Source organism: Bombina bombina, chromosome 6 (assembly GCF_027579735.1).
Source record: "Bombina bombina isolate aBomBom1 chromosome 6, aBomBom1.pri, whole genome shotgun sequence".
NCBI classification, from domain to species: Eukaryota; Metazoa; Chordata; class Amphibia; order Anura; family Bombinatoridae; genus Bombina; species Bombina bombina.
In genome coordinates, this window is record NC_069504.1 from 914,246,215 (window position 1) to 914,264,048 (window position 17,834).

General features: G+C 37.8%; 1 protein-coding gene across 1 annotated transcript in view; it reads left to right on the plus strand.

Moving 5' to 3' along the window:
- HSPA9 (heat shock protein family A (Hsp70) member 9) overlaps nucleotides 1-17,834 on the plus strand; it is a 79,851-nt gene that overhangs the window by 4,647 nt on the left and 57,370 nt on the right. The window contains exons 3-5 of the mRNA XM_053718553.1: nucleotides 36-123; nucleotides 2,609-2,790; nucleotides 7,500-7,624. Of these exons, the coding sequence (XP_053574528.1) occupies nucleotides 36-123; nucleotides 2,609-2,790; nucleotides 7,500-7,624 (395 nt within the window). The remainder of the gene's footprint in view (nucleotides 1-35; nucleotides 124-2,608; nucleotides 2,791-7,499; nucleotides 7,625-17,834) is intronic.

Sequence of the window (17,834 nt, forward strand, 5' to 3'; positions counted from 1 at the left end):
ATGTTAACAAAGTTTACATTATTATTGTATTTTAGCTCTGAAGCAATTAAGGGGGCTGTTATTGGTATTGACCTGGGAACAACAAACTCTTGTGTAGCAGTTATGGAGGGAAAACAAGCAAAGGTAAGACAAATGCCTCTTATGTGGTTAATCCATTTATAAAAGTGATACCATTGTGTGCATGTGTAGTAATGGAGTGATAGTAAAATATGCATCTACATTTTCATATGATGACATTATTATGGATCTGTTTGCTGTATTTGAAATACAATTTGAAAGAAAACTTTAAAGTGATGTTAAATCCTACCGTTTTTGAAATGTTAGGATTTACCAGTGCTATAAATAAAGGGTAGTTTCAGTCGTTAAAGGGACAGTCTACACTAAAATTGTTATTGTTTAAAAATAGATAATGCCTTACTACACATTCCCCAACTTTGCACAACCAACATTGTTATATTAATATACTTAATAATATTTAAACCTCTACATTTCTGCCTGTTTCTAAGCCACTAAAGGCAGCCTCTTATCACATGCTTTTATTAGCTTTTCACAACAGGAGACGGCTAGTTCATGTGGGCCATGTAGATAACATTGTGTTCACACCCTGGGAGTTATTTAAGAGTCAGCACAACACAGCACTAATTGGCTAAAATGCAAGTCGATAGATAAGTCATTTGAGTGGGCTGTCAAAAGATTCTTAGATACAAGGTAATCACAGATGTAAAAAGTATATTAATATAACTGTTGGTTATGCAAAACTAGGGAATGGGTAATAAAGGTATTATCTATCTTTTTTTTTTTTTTTTTTTTTTTTTTTTAAACAATAACATTTTTATTGTAGACTGTCCCTTTTTTTTTTTCTTTTTATTATGCAACTCTGGCTGCCAACGGTAAAATGCTATTTTCTCATTGAGGTGACGTTTCCACCTTTTAGTCAGTAGTGTGTATATGTGTGTGTGTATATGTATATGTATATGTATATGTATATATATATATATATATATATATATATATATATATATATATATATATATATATATATATATATATATATATATATATATATATATATATATATATATATATATATATATTTCATGACTGAAAGTCCCATTTATTTATAGCAATGGTAAATCATAGTTTCAAAAACGCTATAATTTACCAAGGATTTCTCATACATACAAAAAGCAGCAACTAAAATGTTCAATATATATTATGGTTTAAAAAGGTTATTATATTGTGTATGTGCACAATTGTTACTAAAGTATTGATAGTTCATTGGCAGATAAGCAACTCTCTTGTTGATTGACAACCACAAATTCTCTGCAATAATAAAGTACATAAATATACCTCATAATTACAAAAATGTTTTCATGTATAACTAAAATTAAGGGACAATAATACTTTCAAGCTATGAACCACCATAATTAAATTATAAAAAGTTAATGGACATGGTCTAACTCCATCATACGATATCATACTACTTCCACATCTAGGAATGATCATACACAGGCAAACGCTTCCACCATAATTGGCCTCTGGTCTCAATTTATAACTTGAGTCTATTTAATTTCTTTACCATATTGTGGCTTTTTGAGTTAAAGTTGAGGATATGATCAACTTTTTCTATTAATGTTTAGTTTTTTGTTTTTTTTTATATAATTTTTTTATTGAAATATCACCAAATAAACATATGTACAAGTGTGTCAGTTAGTAAGTCTACCATGTTAAAGGGACACTGAACCCAAATTTTTTTTTCTTTCATGATTCAGATAGATCATGCACATTTAAGCAACTTTCTAATTTACTCCTATTATCAATTTTTCTTCGTTCTCTTGCTTTCTTTATTTGAAAAAGGCATCTAAGCTATTTTTTTTTTTGGTTTAGGACCATGGAAAGCACTTGTTTATTGGTGGGTGAATTTATCCACCAATCAGCAAGAACAACACAGTGTGTTCACCAAAAATGGTCCGGCATCTAAACTTACATTCTTGCATTTCAAATAAAGATACCAAGAGAATGAAGAAAATTTGATAATAGGAGTAAATTAGAAAGTTGCTTAAAATTGCATGCTCTATCTGAATCATGAAAGAAAAAATTTGGGTTCAGTGTCCCTTTAATTTTTAGTTATTTTTAAAGGGACAGTAAAGTCAGAATTAAACTTTCATGATTCAGATAGCACATGCAATTTTTAAACAACTTTCCTATTTAATTTTGTTATTATATTTGCTTAGTTATTTTGGTTTCTTTCATTGAACAGTGAAACTAGGTAGGCTTATAAGAGCTCAGGAATGTGCACGTGTCTTTAGTACTCTATGGCAGTGGTGTTTTGCAACATTGTGTAACAAAGCTACAAATGTTAATTTGATAGCAAGTAAATTGGAAAGTTGTTTAAAATTACATACTTTATCTGAATCAGTCAAAGTAAAAATTTGACTTTACTGTCCCTTTTAATAAGTTAGGTCATGAATAAACGTGTTTCCCTACCTTTAACGGTTTATAATTATATAAATTTGTTAGCATAACTTTTTACAATTATACTTGTTTGCTGCAGTTACTGCATATTTTTTTTAAAAACAGGTTTGTTTGCTTTTTTTTTTTGCTTCAGGTGCTAGAGAATGCTGAAGGAGCTAGAACTACGCCTTCTGTTGTTGCCTTTTCAGCAGATGGTGAACGGCTAGTGGGTATGCCAGCTAAACGGCAATCAGTCACCAATCCTGAGAACACATTATACGCTACAAAGCGTCTTATTGGCCGGCGCTTTGATGATTCTGAAGTCCAAAAAGATATGTATGTTCTTATTTTCTATTTTATATTTCTACCTTCATCACTCCATGGTCTATGAAAAAGCCAAAAGAGCTCTTTAAGAGGGCACTCTGTAACAAAATGTGCTTGGGCATATTCGTAAATATTTATTTTTATTATTTTATTACTAACTAACATGGTTATATTAATATACTTTTTACCTCTGTGATTACCTTGTATCTATGCCTCTGCAAACTGCCCCCTTATTTTAAGTTGGTCAGTCCTAGCGTGTGTGAAACGCTAGGATTAACCATTGAAACAAATAAAGGGGACTTTCATTCATGAAGTATAAAATACTTCATGCAGGAAGCTCCATTATTTGTTTCAAGTGTTGCCGCACTGAGCTGCTCAGGCAGCCCACGGCAGAACGCTATTTTGTTAAGAGGTATCCACCTCTTAGCCAATAGCGTGTGGGAAATCCAGTGCCATAGGGCGACAAACCAAATTTCCCGCACGGCTATAGGCTAAGAGGTCAAAACATCGCCTCTCAAGCAAAACGGCATTCTGCCATGGGCTGCCTGAGCAGCTCAGTGCGGCAAACACCTGAAACAAATAAAATGAGCTTTCTGCATTTGTTTCAATGGTCAATCCTAGCGTTTCACAAACACTAGGATTGACTTTCGACAGACTTGATTTTTAGCCAATCAATGTTGACTCATAAATAACTCCACGGGAGTGAGTACACTTATTTATTTTGCACACATGGAGCGGTCTATTTGTGAAAAACTGTCAAAATGCAAGATAAAAGGCGGCAGCCTTCATGGGCTTAGAAATTAGCATATGAGACTACCTAGGATTAGCTTTCAACAAAGAATACTAAGGGAACAAATCAAATTTGATTATAAAAGTAATTTGGAAAGTTGTTTAAAATTGCGTGCCCTATCTGAATCATGAAAGTTGAATTTTGATTAGATTGTCCTTTTTTTAAACTCTGAGATCAGTGATGTTCTCAGTCCTGATGAGCTTTGGCATTGGGTTGGATGAGCTCTGCTCAGGGATTGTGTTCCAGGTGCTAATTTTGAGCCTTTTATAACTTTTTTATTAAAGTGAATGTAAAGTCAGCATGGTCTCTAAAGTTCACATTAACTTTAAAGTTAAAATAACAGCACTTTAATTCATAATTTTTTTTTTAAAGATTGTAATTACCGAGTATTTTAATTTAATATCCTCGCATTCGTAATTATAATCGTCCGCCCGGCATTTTTCATCATTGATTGACAGGGTAGGCTCGATCATCAGAACCAATAAATGTATTTACCACGGGGGGACCAAACCCCTTTTGCTGTCGTCACGCGTCTGTACTGCGCTTGCTTTAGACAGTTCTGACAACGATATCTGAAGCTCATGCACATTTCGCGCATGCGCAATTACAGTTATCGGACTGTGTGAGGTGTTTAGCATCGCTTGGAGCGCGTATTGCCACTACGTAAACAGCGGGTGGGACCGCTGTATACGTAGGATTGAATAAGACAAGGAAGTTGCGGGTGGGAGGAGCTGGTAATTATAAGAGACTAAATTTCATATTATAATATAAAATTTATTATACATTTTATTAAAAAATGAAAGTGGCGGTTTAATTGATATAGTGATAAGCTATTGAATGATACATTCATATCCTAAAAAATTGACATTCACTTTAAGATGCTTTAAACTTTTATGATTCAGATAGAGCATGCAGTTTTAAAACAATTGTCCAATTTACTTCCATTAAGAAAATGTCCAAAGTCTTAGCATGTGCAAGAATTCACAGAATATGTGTATGTATTTGTGATTGGCTGATGGTTGTCACATGATACAGGAGGAGTAGAAATAACTGAAATGTGCCAGGAAAAAAAAATCTACTAATTTGAAGTTCTAAGTGCTATTGCATTGTCTTTTTATCGTGCATCTGTTTATTATGCAAATCTACTGTACTTACTGCTCCTTTAAGGCACATTAAACACTAAATAATTGACAGTGATTTATTTTTATTAAAAGCAAGGGTTAGCTTGAAAATAAAAAAATATTGAAGAAATAAGGGTTAATTTTTTTAGGGCCCGATTCTGTTGAGAAATCATCCAGTTTTTACTAAGCATTATGTTAGAAATTAAGTGTCTCTTCTTAACATGTTCGTAACCTCCCCTTAATGATTGACATTTTTCCCAGGGTAAAAATTTGCTTTTTAAACAATCTATGAGCGACCTCATTATACTGGTGAGGTATCTTTTTAGAATTTTGCCAGTCCAGAGAACGTTATTAAATCAGGCATTCAGTGTCCAAAAAACGTGTGTGCCATATTGTACTTTCCTTTTCTGCTTAGGAGTGTTTATTTACACTTTTAACAGGCATTGGAAAGCCCACAAGTTTTAGAATTTAAATTACAGGAAAAGGGGCAAAATGTATTGCAAAGCTGCTTTACTGTATATAATTAAAGATTTTATATTAAAATTTCAAAGTGTTCAATGTGCTGCTAAAGTACACTGGTGCTATAGAGCCCTAAAATGTTTTATACTTGTCCTTAAGTGAGTGCATAAATCATGTTTTACAAATTTTATTTCCATCAGCAAAATAATTCTTAACTCTAACCCTTTGATGCGCATGACAAGTTATAGCTCGTCATGTAAGTTGCAGACGCATGACTAGCCCTTTTCATCATGTAGGGAGATCGCCATTAAGATACTGTTTTCAGCGATCCCTGCACTATAGGCTGGGGATCATTGGTGGGAGGAATTCCCAGGCTTCATGGGAGGGCCGGTGCGTACGCATTTGGTGACTTCACTAAGGGGCTGAACCAACCAAGTAGCTGCAAAGGTTATTCAAGCCCCTCAATCTCAGCTCTCTTAGCAGCTACTTACCTCCAAGACCCCTCATTTGCAAGAGAATATACTTTCAAATGGTGGTGGTCTTGGAGCAGCAATATTGAGCAGATCTTTTTGAAAAAAGTAAAAAAAAAACTTTGCTTGATTTGTTTGAGGATGTTACTTAAAATACACAATAAAAAAAATCTGATATTTCTAGAGACCCTAAAAGATTTTCTAGTAGACGATTCCCTCTCTAAAATAATATATACATTTTGTCTCACTCTCTATAGTCAGATGAGCAATGTGGTAACCGTGAACACCTTGCAAGAAAAAAGTGCTTTTATCTCTGTACTGCACAATGAGGCCTCTCTCTAATCTATATTATAACCCCCCCCCCTCCAAAAAAAGGCCCATATGGGTCCCTATTTCACATGTGGCTACCCTTGATGATATTTAAGTAAGGTGATCACAGTAACAGCTGTGGTCACTGAGCCATTTTCATAATTATTTACTAAAATTTATGCAAAAATGTATAAAATGTAATAATTTTTTTTTTAAAGTTTTTGCCACAGCTATCTCGCATGCCATAAATTATAAATATAATACTGGCACATTGTTAGTCTGTTAGGCCTGCTGACAAACAATATATTATTTGTGTGGGTCACTAACTGAAATGTAACCAACAATCAGATTTAAAGGGACACTAAAGTCGAAATAAAACTTTCATGATTCAGACAGAACTTGCAAATTTCTAATTTACTCCTATTCATTTTTTTTTTCTTCCTTCTCTTGGTATCTTTTTAAATGAAAAAGTAGGATTGTAAGCTTGGGAGCCGGCCCATTTTTCAAATAGATACCAAGAGAACGAAGAAAAATTGATAACAAGAGTAAATTAGAAAGTTACTTAACCCCTTAATGACCACAATGTACCCTGTATGTCACTGGTTGTTAAGGGATTTTTCAGGACATAATAGCATAAGTCTAGCAAGAACACGCTATTAATGCCCTCCCTCCAGCAGGCTTTGTGGAATAGAGCAGTCTCAAAACTGGTGGCAAGACCGCGCTATAAAACAATCAAGTCCCAAAAAAAGGCCAGCGACATACAGGGTACGTCGCTGGTCCTTAAGGGGTTAAAATTGCTGCTCTGTCTGAATCATAAAATAAAAAAATTGAGTTTAATATTCCTTTAAATGTAGGTAGCCAAAAAAGCTCAAAATAGGCTTAGCGCTGGGGTATAAAAGGGGTTAGGTACAGGGGTTTTTAAAGTCTCAGGTGGTGGGCCTCCCCTCTGACCAAATTTACAAGAGAGGGCCCCCATAATGTTTTTTTTTTTTTTTTTTTTTTTTTTTCTCTCTTTAAAGGAAATTGTAATAGTGTTTTATTTTTCCTTTTTAATTTGGGGAATTTACATCTGATCCAGGGTTCACAGCTCTCGAGTGTTTTAATTTGCTCTTTACTACTTTGTTTAAAGCACGTTACAGATAAACATAACAAACGCAATGCAGTGTCTGAGTGATTTTGACCTCATTGCCTTTCTCCTACCTACATCCTCTGCCTTTTTTTTTTTTATCACTACATGGTATGTGTCATTGTCACCGATTTTTAAAAAAAAAAAAAAAAAAAAAAAAAAAATTGTTTTCCCAAAGTCAGCTGCTGCATGTTGTTTCTGTAGAAAGTGTGACGTTTCACTGCTCCCGTGCCTGCCTCACACTTTGACAATTACTGGTCTAGTATGAATATTATACAGTTCCTGTAAGTGTGGTGGCCAAAAAGAACCTTAGTCATTCAGTTATATATTAGCATCTGGGATTTTGCATATATTTTTGTGTTTCAAGAGAAAATTACCATTTCAAATCTGTAATGAGAGTAAATGTTTGTATTTTTTAATTTGCAGTTTACTTTTTTGTTTTGTAGTAAGAATGTTCCATTCAAAATTGTACGGGCCTCAAATGGTGATGCCTGGGTTGAAGCACATGGAAAGCTGTATTCTCCAAGTCAGATTGGTGCATTTGTGTTAATGAAGATGAAAGAGACTGCAGGTTAGTACATTAAATTATTTAGAGTGTTAAATACAAATTTCATTAAAGGGATATGAAACCCAAAAGTGTTTTGTAATTCAGACCGCATAAAATTAAAAAAAAAAAAAAAAAAAAAAGTTTCCAATTTTACTTTTGTCAAATTTTGCTTTGTTCCCATGATATTCTTTGTTGAAGATCTACCTTGGTATGTGTCTGGAGCACTACATGCAGGAAATAGTGCTGCCATCTAGTGCTCTTGTAAATGAATAACATTCTTGCAAAACAAAAATGTTAGTGACTCACTTTATTGCGGTTGTCTGCAACCAAACCTGCAATATCTCCGTGTTACGCCTGTATATATAATGTTTTGAATTTTTTAGTTAATAAAAACTTTGATAAAATCATCCAATTTTTTTGCAAAATGCATTCAGATTCCAAATTTGTGCCAATCCATCCCAACACACCAATGAATTCTCTGAGCGCTAATTGCTACCGTATTTCACCAGCCACTTCGCGGGAGTGCAATAATTAACCAGCCTTTACAAACGTGATAATTTAGGGCTCCTCTTGTAATCTAGCCCAAAATAAGTTGATTTGATGAATGTAATAATTATTCAAATTGGTAAGTTCCAAAGAATTGTTAAAGGTGTATAGTAAAGTGTAACACTTTACTGAATTCCATTTATCTATTATGATAAAATTGTGCTATATTAAAAAATTGTTTTAGTTTCCCCCCCAAAAAATGTAGTTTTAAAGAAAATTATTCAGTTTTGACAGTGTGTTACCTACACACACATAATATTGGTAGGCAGTGAAGGCATTAAATTACAGTTGCATAAAACAAAATTGGTTTAACACCTTAATTGTTAAAGGGACATGGACCCTACATTTTTTTTTTTTCTTTCATGGTTCAGATAGAGCATAACTTTTTTTAAATAACTTTCCAGTTTACTTCTGTTATCCATTTTACTCCTATTGGTATCCTTTGTTGAAGGAACTGCAGTACACTACTTGTAGCTAGCTGAGAACACTGGTAAACCAATGGCAAGAGGCTTAAATGTGCAGCCAGCAAAGGGTACTAAGAGAACTAAGCTAATCGGGTAATAGATGTAGATTGAAAAGTTTATGCTCTATCTGAATAATGAAGGAAAAAATTGGGTTTCATGTTCCTTTTTTTTAATGAAAAGTGTATTTAGCTCAGACAATAAGCAATAGTCATGGTTGGGTCTGATCCATGCTCTGCTCCAGGTAACTAAAGGAAAGGACTGAGTTGTCCTTCAAACTGAAGAGGTTAAAGTGAAGGTAAACTTTGATGAATGAAATACCGTTTTTTTTAAAATACTATTAAAAACAGGGGCACTTTCATTCATCTAAAATTTTAGAAGGCAGCTGTTTTGATTAAAAACTTGCCTTTCTTCTTTGCACAGCCAGTGCAGCTTCCCTCACCCGGAGATCCTCTCTTCACTCGTCATCTATGACTAATCCAGCTTCCTCCAGTCACGGCTTTCCCCCCAGGGTTTTCATTGCCTGATGCCGTACCGTGATTGGAGGAAGCTGGATTAGTCATTGATGACGTGTGAAGAGAGGATTTCCGCGTGGGGAAATCTGCTCTGACTGTGGAAAAAAAACAAAGGTAAGTCTTTAATCAAAGCGGCTGCCTTCTAAACTTTGATGAATGCCCCTGTTTTCATTCATCAAAGTTTACCTTCACTTTAATTCAGGAGATTAGTCTGGCACTATTTTTCATTACACTAACCTCAAATCAAGATTCAGTCCTGGTTGAGTGCTTCTTTCTTTAAATATTGTATTGTGGGAAAGTCTTCCTATTGATGGGTAAACCAGACATGGGATTCCCTGCCCAATGTGCTTAGAGGGGGGGCTGCATTTCACTGGCAAGGCCAACTGCAGGTTGCAACTATCATTTAGGGTGTCCATGTTCCTTGTTCAGAGGAGAATAGCTAGTTATTTTAAGCTGGACCATTCTTTTTTTGCGGGGGAGACTGACATACTTCAGAAAAGTGTCATCTTCAGTGAAGAACGCACTTGGGCTAAAAGAGGCTTTCTCTTGTGGTGTATCCAGTCCACGGATCATCCATTACTTGTGGGATATTCTCATTCCCAACAGGAAGTTGCAAGAGGACACCCACAGCAGAGCTGTAATATAGCTCCTCCCCTAACTGTCATAGCCAGTCATTCTCTTGCAACTCTCAACAAGCAAGGACGTTGTAGGAGAGAGTGGTTAAATATAGCTAGTTTATTTTCTTCAATCAAAAGTTTGTTATTTTTAAATAGTACCGGAGTTGTGCTATTTTTTTTTTTTTTTTTTTTTTTTTTTTTTTTTAAAATATTTTTTATTGAGGCAAATAATATAACAGTATAGCACATAGTAACCACAAACATAGGCCCTTAGCCTGTAAGGGCAATTATCAGAAATATACATCTCCATCGATACATTGAACATGGCACATCACAATCAAAGTCATAAATGAGATCTTGCATTTCAAAAACAATACATATTAGAGAACTAATGGTCAAGAATAATTCTGAAATTGAAGTACACCTATGTGGTCAAAGGACATAAAAACTGGCCTCAGATTTTTTTAGCTATATAACATATATAGCCCTTTTCGGGCCATCAGGACTATAATTGAAAACATATATTACTATAACTATATTAAAGGACTCTTATATAATCTATAGGGGGTTTTAGGTGGGATCTGTGTCTTGAATGATGAATCTTTATTTTTAAGCTTTTGAGGTTAGTATACAGCTTGTAGTTTTTAACCCCTAGAACTGAATAAAACTTAACAGAAAACCCCTTACCAAAAAGTATAGACAAAAGGAATAAAATAATGATCTCTCTTATAAGCTTAGTATTAACACAAACTTGAGGGGGAGACTTATAGGGGATATGTATCAAGTAACAAACATAGAGGGCTGTTTTTGGACCCCTAGAATTATGTATAATGGAGTAAATAAGGCCACTTCTGGACCCTTAGAGCTATATGGTATACCAAGTAAAAAAATAGACTTCCAACACAAACCCTGTGCCCATTAAAAGTTTTGCTTAGAGATTTAAGAAAGAGAGCACTTTATCAAATAGCAGAGAGGGTTAATATATTCAACTAAAGCATCTTCTATGCAAGCTTGAACCAACACCATTTAGGCTTAAATATAAGGTGTAGATTATCTTAGTAGCAGTTGTATACATCTCTAATAAATTCAATGGGCTAGCAGCATATATTCTGTTGCATCAGGTAGGCAAACCAAATAGAAAAACATTACAGATGATGATCTAACTCACCAGAAGTCATAAACAGACTAAACATGTGTTTGTATATTCATAGACTAATTTCTTTTTGTTTGTATCCAACTAGGATCTGGAATAAAAAAATCCTATTAGCAAGGCACATTAAATAAATTCAAGGCCATGCCAGATAGTGGAGTCTAATCATAACTTAAGCTTTGATATAATGTCTGCTTACATAATCACTCCTACCTCACATAAAAAGGCTATTACATAAAAATAAATCTGACTGGGGAGGGAAAATAAATTATACATTTTTTATTATTACTCACTCTACCCTTGTGCTATCAAATAATGGGTATATAAACATATTATCAGCCATATGAAACATACTAATCAGCAGTTAGGAGAAATATTTGTTCTTTGCATAGGGTGAGCCTCTGCAGTGATAAGTGTGCTAGAAAAAAATAAAGTAGCTGTTCCACCTGGCGTTCACATAGTATAAGCACATAGCCATTCATGAAGGTCTCAGATCTAAAGATAGTCATATATGAATAGTCTAAGTACCTTAAGTATCAAAGCTTTCACTAAACCTAGGTGGATTACTCCCATGAACAGTAATTTATATATACAGTTTAACTTCTTAAACATATTCAGGTTGGGGATGTTATGATCACAACTGTTGCTCTGAGTACCTATCCAATGCCGGTTCTATCTCCTTGCAACATATATACTGATGGGACCGGTTATCCAATACCTAGTCGGAGCCATGTTACAGCAAAAAGTCCAGCCAAATAGGGGTAAAGGAGAGCGCTGTGCCATAAGCCTGGTAGCTGAATTTCCTACCCAACTCCAACTCGAAAGTATGCAGAAGCCTGTAAGAAGCCCGCTCTTAGTGTCAGTGCGACCACGCTGATGGGTATAACGAAAGTTTCTCTCTGGTGCGGTCCTTGCACCCTTTTAATAACCCCAATTAGCGCGGTGTCAATGATTTCCCCGGTTCCGTTCCCGGAGATGAGGTGGCCGCTACCACGCAGAGAGGCGACACCGCAGTGTGGCTGTATGTCACCTTGGGGAATAGCGGTGAATACATGGCCCTCTCTCTCGCAAGTTTTTTTCCCATAGACTGATCTGCAGAGATCAGGACTGCATCGTCCGCAGGTCCGATCACATTTGAGCCACACAGGGCAGTCACCACCGGAATCATATCAGCGCTTGTGGGCTTCAGCTGGATTCTTATCATGCTGAATAGCAGGTAGCGGAAGAAAATGAGCTGACTGGACTAAAGCCCGTTCGTTTGAAATGGCAGCGTGCCACGAGGTCGGGCCAACACGCTGCGTCTCCGCATATTCAGGAGGTTACTCCCATTGCTCCGGGGGTATAGAGCTGGCTAATGGCAGATTCCAGCTACAGCAATTTTGAGTCTCGTCAGGTTTGACATTCTGTCTCAAATGTTCCATTAGTCCCAACAAGTCCTCCCTGAAATCTGAAAAAATAGTTTGCAGCTCCTGCAGAGTGTCTTCCATATTGTACAAAACACCAAACTTTGTAAGGTAGTCCTAAGGCTGGAACCAAGGATTGTAGGAGTAATAGTATCTGTGTACTTTTAGACCCAGGGGTCTGACGGGGAAATATATGCAGCAGCCCTAGCCACGCTATTCACAAGCAGTGTGCACAGCTCACTTGGATAACATAGGTCAGGGTGTCAGTCGATCGCTCCTGTACTTCAAATATATTAGGTAGACAGTCTTAGCTTCCCAAAAAAAAACAATCTTTAGTAGAACAGCTCTTCTTAGTTGAAAATAGAAAGCAAAGTTTATAGTGTACTAGTAGGAGCTGCTCCAAGCATAGGCTCCGCCCCCCCGGAGTTGTGCTATTTTATCTCAGGCAGTAAATAGAAGAAGAATCTGCCTGAGGTTTCTATGATCTTACCAGGTTGTAACTAAGATCCATTGCTATTCTCACATATGTCTGAGGGGATTACACAGATGAGGTAACTTCAGCGAGAGAATGGCGTGCAGTTTATTCTGCTATCAGGTATGTGCAGTTATAATTTTTTCTAGAGATGGGAAAACACTAGAAAATGCTGCTGATACCGGATTAATGTAAGTTAAGCCTGAATACAGTGATTTAATAACGACTGGTATCATGCTTACTCCCAGGGGTAATACCCTTATGATATTTACAATATAAAACGTTTGCTGGCATGTTTTTTCCACATGGCTGGCTTAAATTTTGACTAGAAACAATTTCCACTGTTGTAGTATAAAAGTTACAGTTGGTGCAGTTAAAATTACAAACTGACATCCAGCTTTCCTCAAAGGCCCTCTGAATGCTATAGGACATCTCTAAAGGGCCCAAAGGCTTTCCAAAGTTGTTTATTGGGGAAGGTAGGGCCACAGCTTGCTGTGGCAGTTGGTTGTGACTGTTAAAAAACGTCTATTTCGTTTTTTTTTATCCGTTTTTTGAACTAAGGGGTTAATCATCCATTTGCAAGTGGGTGCAATGCTCTGTTGGCCTATTATACACACTGTAAAAATTTCGTTTGATTTACTGCATTTTTTTCACTGTTTTTCAAATTCTGACAAAATTTGTTTCTCTTAAAGGCACAGTACCGTTTTTTATATTTGCTTGTTAACTTGATTTAAAGTGTTTTCCAAGCTTGCTTGTCTCATTGCTATTCTGTATAAACATGTCTGACATAGAAGAAACTCCTTGTTTATTATGTTTAAAAGCCATGGTGGAACCCCCTCTTAGAATGTGTACCAAATGTACTGATTTCATTTTATGCAATAAAGATCATTTTCTGTCTTTAAAAAATTTATCACCAGAGGAATCTGACGAGGGGGAAGTTATGCCGACTAACTTTCCCCACGTGTCAGACCCTTTGACTCCCGCTTAAGGGACTCACGCTCAAATGGCGCCAAGTACATCTAGGGCGCCCATAGCGTTTACTTTACAAGACATGGCGGCAGTCATGGATAATACACTGTCAGCGGTATTAGCCAGACTACCTGAACTTAGAGGTAAGCGAGATAGCTCTGGGGTGAGACAAAATGCAGAGCATACTGACGCTTTAAGAACCATGTCTGATACTGCCTCACAATATGCAGAAGCTGAGGAAAGAGAGCTTCAGTCAGTGGGTGATGTTAATGACTCAGGAAAGATACCTGATTCTAATATTTCTACATTTAAATTTAAGCTTGAACACCTCCGTGTGTTGCTTAGGGAGGTTTTAGCTGCTCTGAATGACTGATACCATTGCAGTGCCAGAGAAATTGTGTAGACTGGATAAATGCTTTGCAGTGCCGGTGTGTACTGATGTTTTTCCAAATACCTAAAAGGTTTACAGAAATTATTAATAAGGAATGGGATAGACCAGGTGTGCCGTTCTCTTCCCCCTCCTATTTTTAGAAAAATGTTTCCAATAGACGCCACCAAATGGGACTTATGGCAGACAGTCCCTAAGGTAGAGGGAGCAGTTTCTACTCTAGTAAAGCGTACTACTATCCCTGTCGAGGACAGTTGTGCTTTTTTTTTTTTTTTTTTTTTTTTTTTTTTTTTTTTTTTTTAGATCCAATGGATAAAAAATTAGAGGTTAACTTAAGAAAATATTTATTCAACAAGGTTTTATCCTACAGCCCCTTGCATGCATTGCCCCTGTCACTGCTGCTGCGGCGTACTGGTTTGAGTCTCTGGAAGAGGCTTTACAGGTAGCGACTCCATTGGATGACATACTTGGCAAACTTAGAGCACTTAAGCTAGCCAATTCTTTTATTCTGATGCCATTGTTCATTTGACTAAACTAACGGCTAAGAATTCTGGTTTTGCTATACAGGCGCACAGAGCGCTATGGCTTAGATCATGGTCAGCTGACGTGACTTCAAAATCTAAGCTACTTAACATTCCCTTCAAGGGGCAGACCCTATTCGGGCCTGGTTGAAGGAGATTATTGCTGATATCACTGGAGGAAAAGGTCATGCCCTTCCTCAGGACAGGTCCAAATCTAGGGCCAAACAGTCTAATTTTCGTGCCTTTCAAAACTTCAAGGCAGGTGCGGCATCAACTTCCTCTAATAATAAACAAGAGGGAACTTTTGCTCAATCCAAGACGGTCTGGAGACCAAATCTGACATGGAAAAAAGGTAAGCAGGGAAAAAAAGCCTGCTGCTGCCTCTAAGACAGCATGAAGGAACGGCCCCCTATCCGGGAACGGATCTAGTAGGGGGCAGACTTTCACTCTTTGCCCAGGCGTGGGCAAGAGATGTTCAGGATCCCTGGGCGTTGGAAATTATATCCCAGGGATATCTTCTGGACTTCAAAGCTTCTCCCCCAAAAGGGAGATTTCACCTTTCACAATTATCTGCACACCAGATAAAGAGAGGCATTCTTACACTGTGTAAGAGTCCTCCTAGTTATGGGAGTGATCCATCCAGTTCCAAAGGAGTAACAGGGACAGGGTTTTTACTCAAATCTGTTTGTGGTTCCCAAAAAAGAGGGAACCTTCAGACCAATTTTGGATCTAAAGATCTTAAACAAATTCCGTCGTTCAAGATGGAAACTATTCGTACCATCCTACCACTGATCCAGGAGGGTCAATATATAACTACAGTGGATCTAAAGGATGCTTATCTTCACATTCCGATACACAAAGATCATCATCGGTTTCTCAGGTTTGCCTTTTAAGACGGGCATTACCAGTTGTAGCTCTTCCCTTGGGATTAGCTACAGCCCCAATAATCTTTACAAAGGTTCTAGGGTCACTTATGGCGGTCCTAAGGCCGCAGGGCATAGCAGTAGCCCCTTATTTAGACGACATCCTGATACAGGCGTCAAACTTCCAAATTGCCAAGTCTCATACGGACGTAGTACTGGCATTTCTGTGGTCGCATGGGTGGAAAGTGAACGAGGAAAAGAGTTCTCTATCCCCACTCACAAGAGTTTCCTTTCTAGGGACTCTGATAGATTCTGTAGAAATGAAAATTCACCTGACGGAGTCCAGGTTATCAAAGCTTCTAAATTCCTGCCGGGTTCTTCATTGCATTCCGCGCCCTTCGGTGGTTCAGTGTATGGAAGTAATCTGCTTAATGGTAGCGGCAATGGACATAGTGCCGTTTGCACGCTTACATCTCAGACCGCTGCAACTATGCATGCTCAGTTAGTGGAGCGGGGATTACACAGATTTGTCCCCTCAACTGAATCTGGACCAAGAGACCAGGGATTCTCTTCTCTGGTGGCTATCTCGGGTCCATCTGTCCAAAGGTATGACTTTTCGCAGGCCAGATTGGACAATTGTTACGACAGATGCCAGCCTTCTAGGTTGGGGTGCAGTCTGGAACTCCCTGAAGGCTCAGGGATCGTGGACTCAGGAGGAGTCTCTCCTTCCATTAAATATTCTGGAACAAAGAGCGATATTCAAGGCTCTTCAGGCTTGGCCTCAGTTAGCAACTCTGAGGTACATCAGATTTCAGTCGGACAACATCACGACTGTAGCTTACATCAACCATCAAGGGGGAACGAGAAGTTCCCTAGAGATGTTAGACGTTTCAAAAATAATTCGCTGGGCAGAGATTCACTCTTGCCACCTATCAGCTATCCATATCCCAGGTGTAGAGCACTGGGAGGCGGATTTTCTAAGTAGTCAGACTTTTCATCCGGGAGAGTGGGAACTCCATCCGGAGGCATTTGCACAACTGATTCATCGTTGGGGCAAACCAGAACTGGATCTCATGGCGTCTTGCCAGAACGCCAAGCTTCCGTGTTACGGATCCAGGTCCAGGGATCCCAAGGCGACACTGATAGATGCTCTAGCAGCGCCCTGGTCTTTCAACCTGGCTTATGTGTTTCCACCGTTTCCTCTGCTCCCTCGACTGATTGCCAAGATCAAGCAGGAGAGAGCATCGGTGATTCTGATAGCACCTGCGTGGCCACGCAGGACCTGGTATGCAGATCTAGTGGACATGTCATCCTTTCCACCATGGTCTCTGCCTCTGAAACAGGACCTTCTACTTCAGGGTCCTTTCAACCATCCAAATCTAATTTCTCTGAGGCTGACTGCCTGGAGATTGAACGCTTGATTTTATCAAAGCGTGGCTTCTCCGAGTCAGTTATTGATACCTTAAGACAGGCACGAAAGCCTGTCACCAGGAAAATTTACCATAAGGTATGGCGTAGATATCTTTATTGGTGTGAATCCAAGGGTTACTCATGGAGTAAGGTCAGGATTGCTAGGATATTATCTTTTCTCAAAGAAGGTTTGGAAAAAGAATTGTCAGCTAGTTAAGCGTCTGGCAGATGTTCTAGACGTTCAGGCATTTTGTCAGGCTTTAGTTAGAATCAAGCCTGTGTTTAAACCTGTTGCTCCACCATGGAGCTTAAACTTGGTTCTTAAGGTTCTTCAAGGAGTCCCGTTTGAACCTCTTCATTCCATAGATATCAAGCTTTTATCTTGGAAAGTTCTTTTTTTGGTAGCTATTTCCTCGGCTCGTAGAGTCTCTGAGCTATCTGCCTTACAATCTTATTCTCCTTATCTGATTTTTCTTACGGATAAGGTAGTCCTGCGTACCAAACCTGGGTTCTTACCTAAGGTGGTATCTAACAAGAATATCAATCAAGAGATTGTTGTTCCATCCTTGTGTTACACAATTTGGACGTGGTCCTTGCTTTAAAATTTTACTTACAAGCTACTAAAGATTTTCGTCAAACATCTTCTTTGTTTGTTGTCTACTCTGGACAGAGGAGAGGTCAAAAGGCTTCGGCAACCTCTTTTTTTCTTTTTGACTAAGAAGCTTAATCCGCTTAGCCTATGAGACTGCTGGACAGCAACCTCCTGAAAGGATTACAGCTCATTCCACTAGAGCTGTGGCTTCCACTTGGGCCTTTAAAAATGAGGCTTCTTTTGATCAGATTTGCAAGGCGACGACTTGGTCTTCGCTTCATATTTTTTCAAAATTTACAAATTTGATACTTTTGCTTCTTCGGAGGC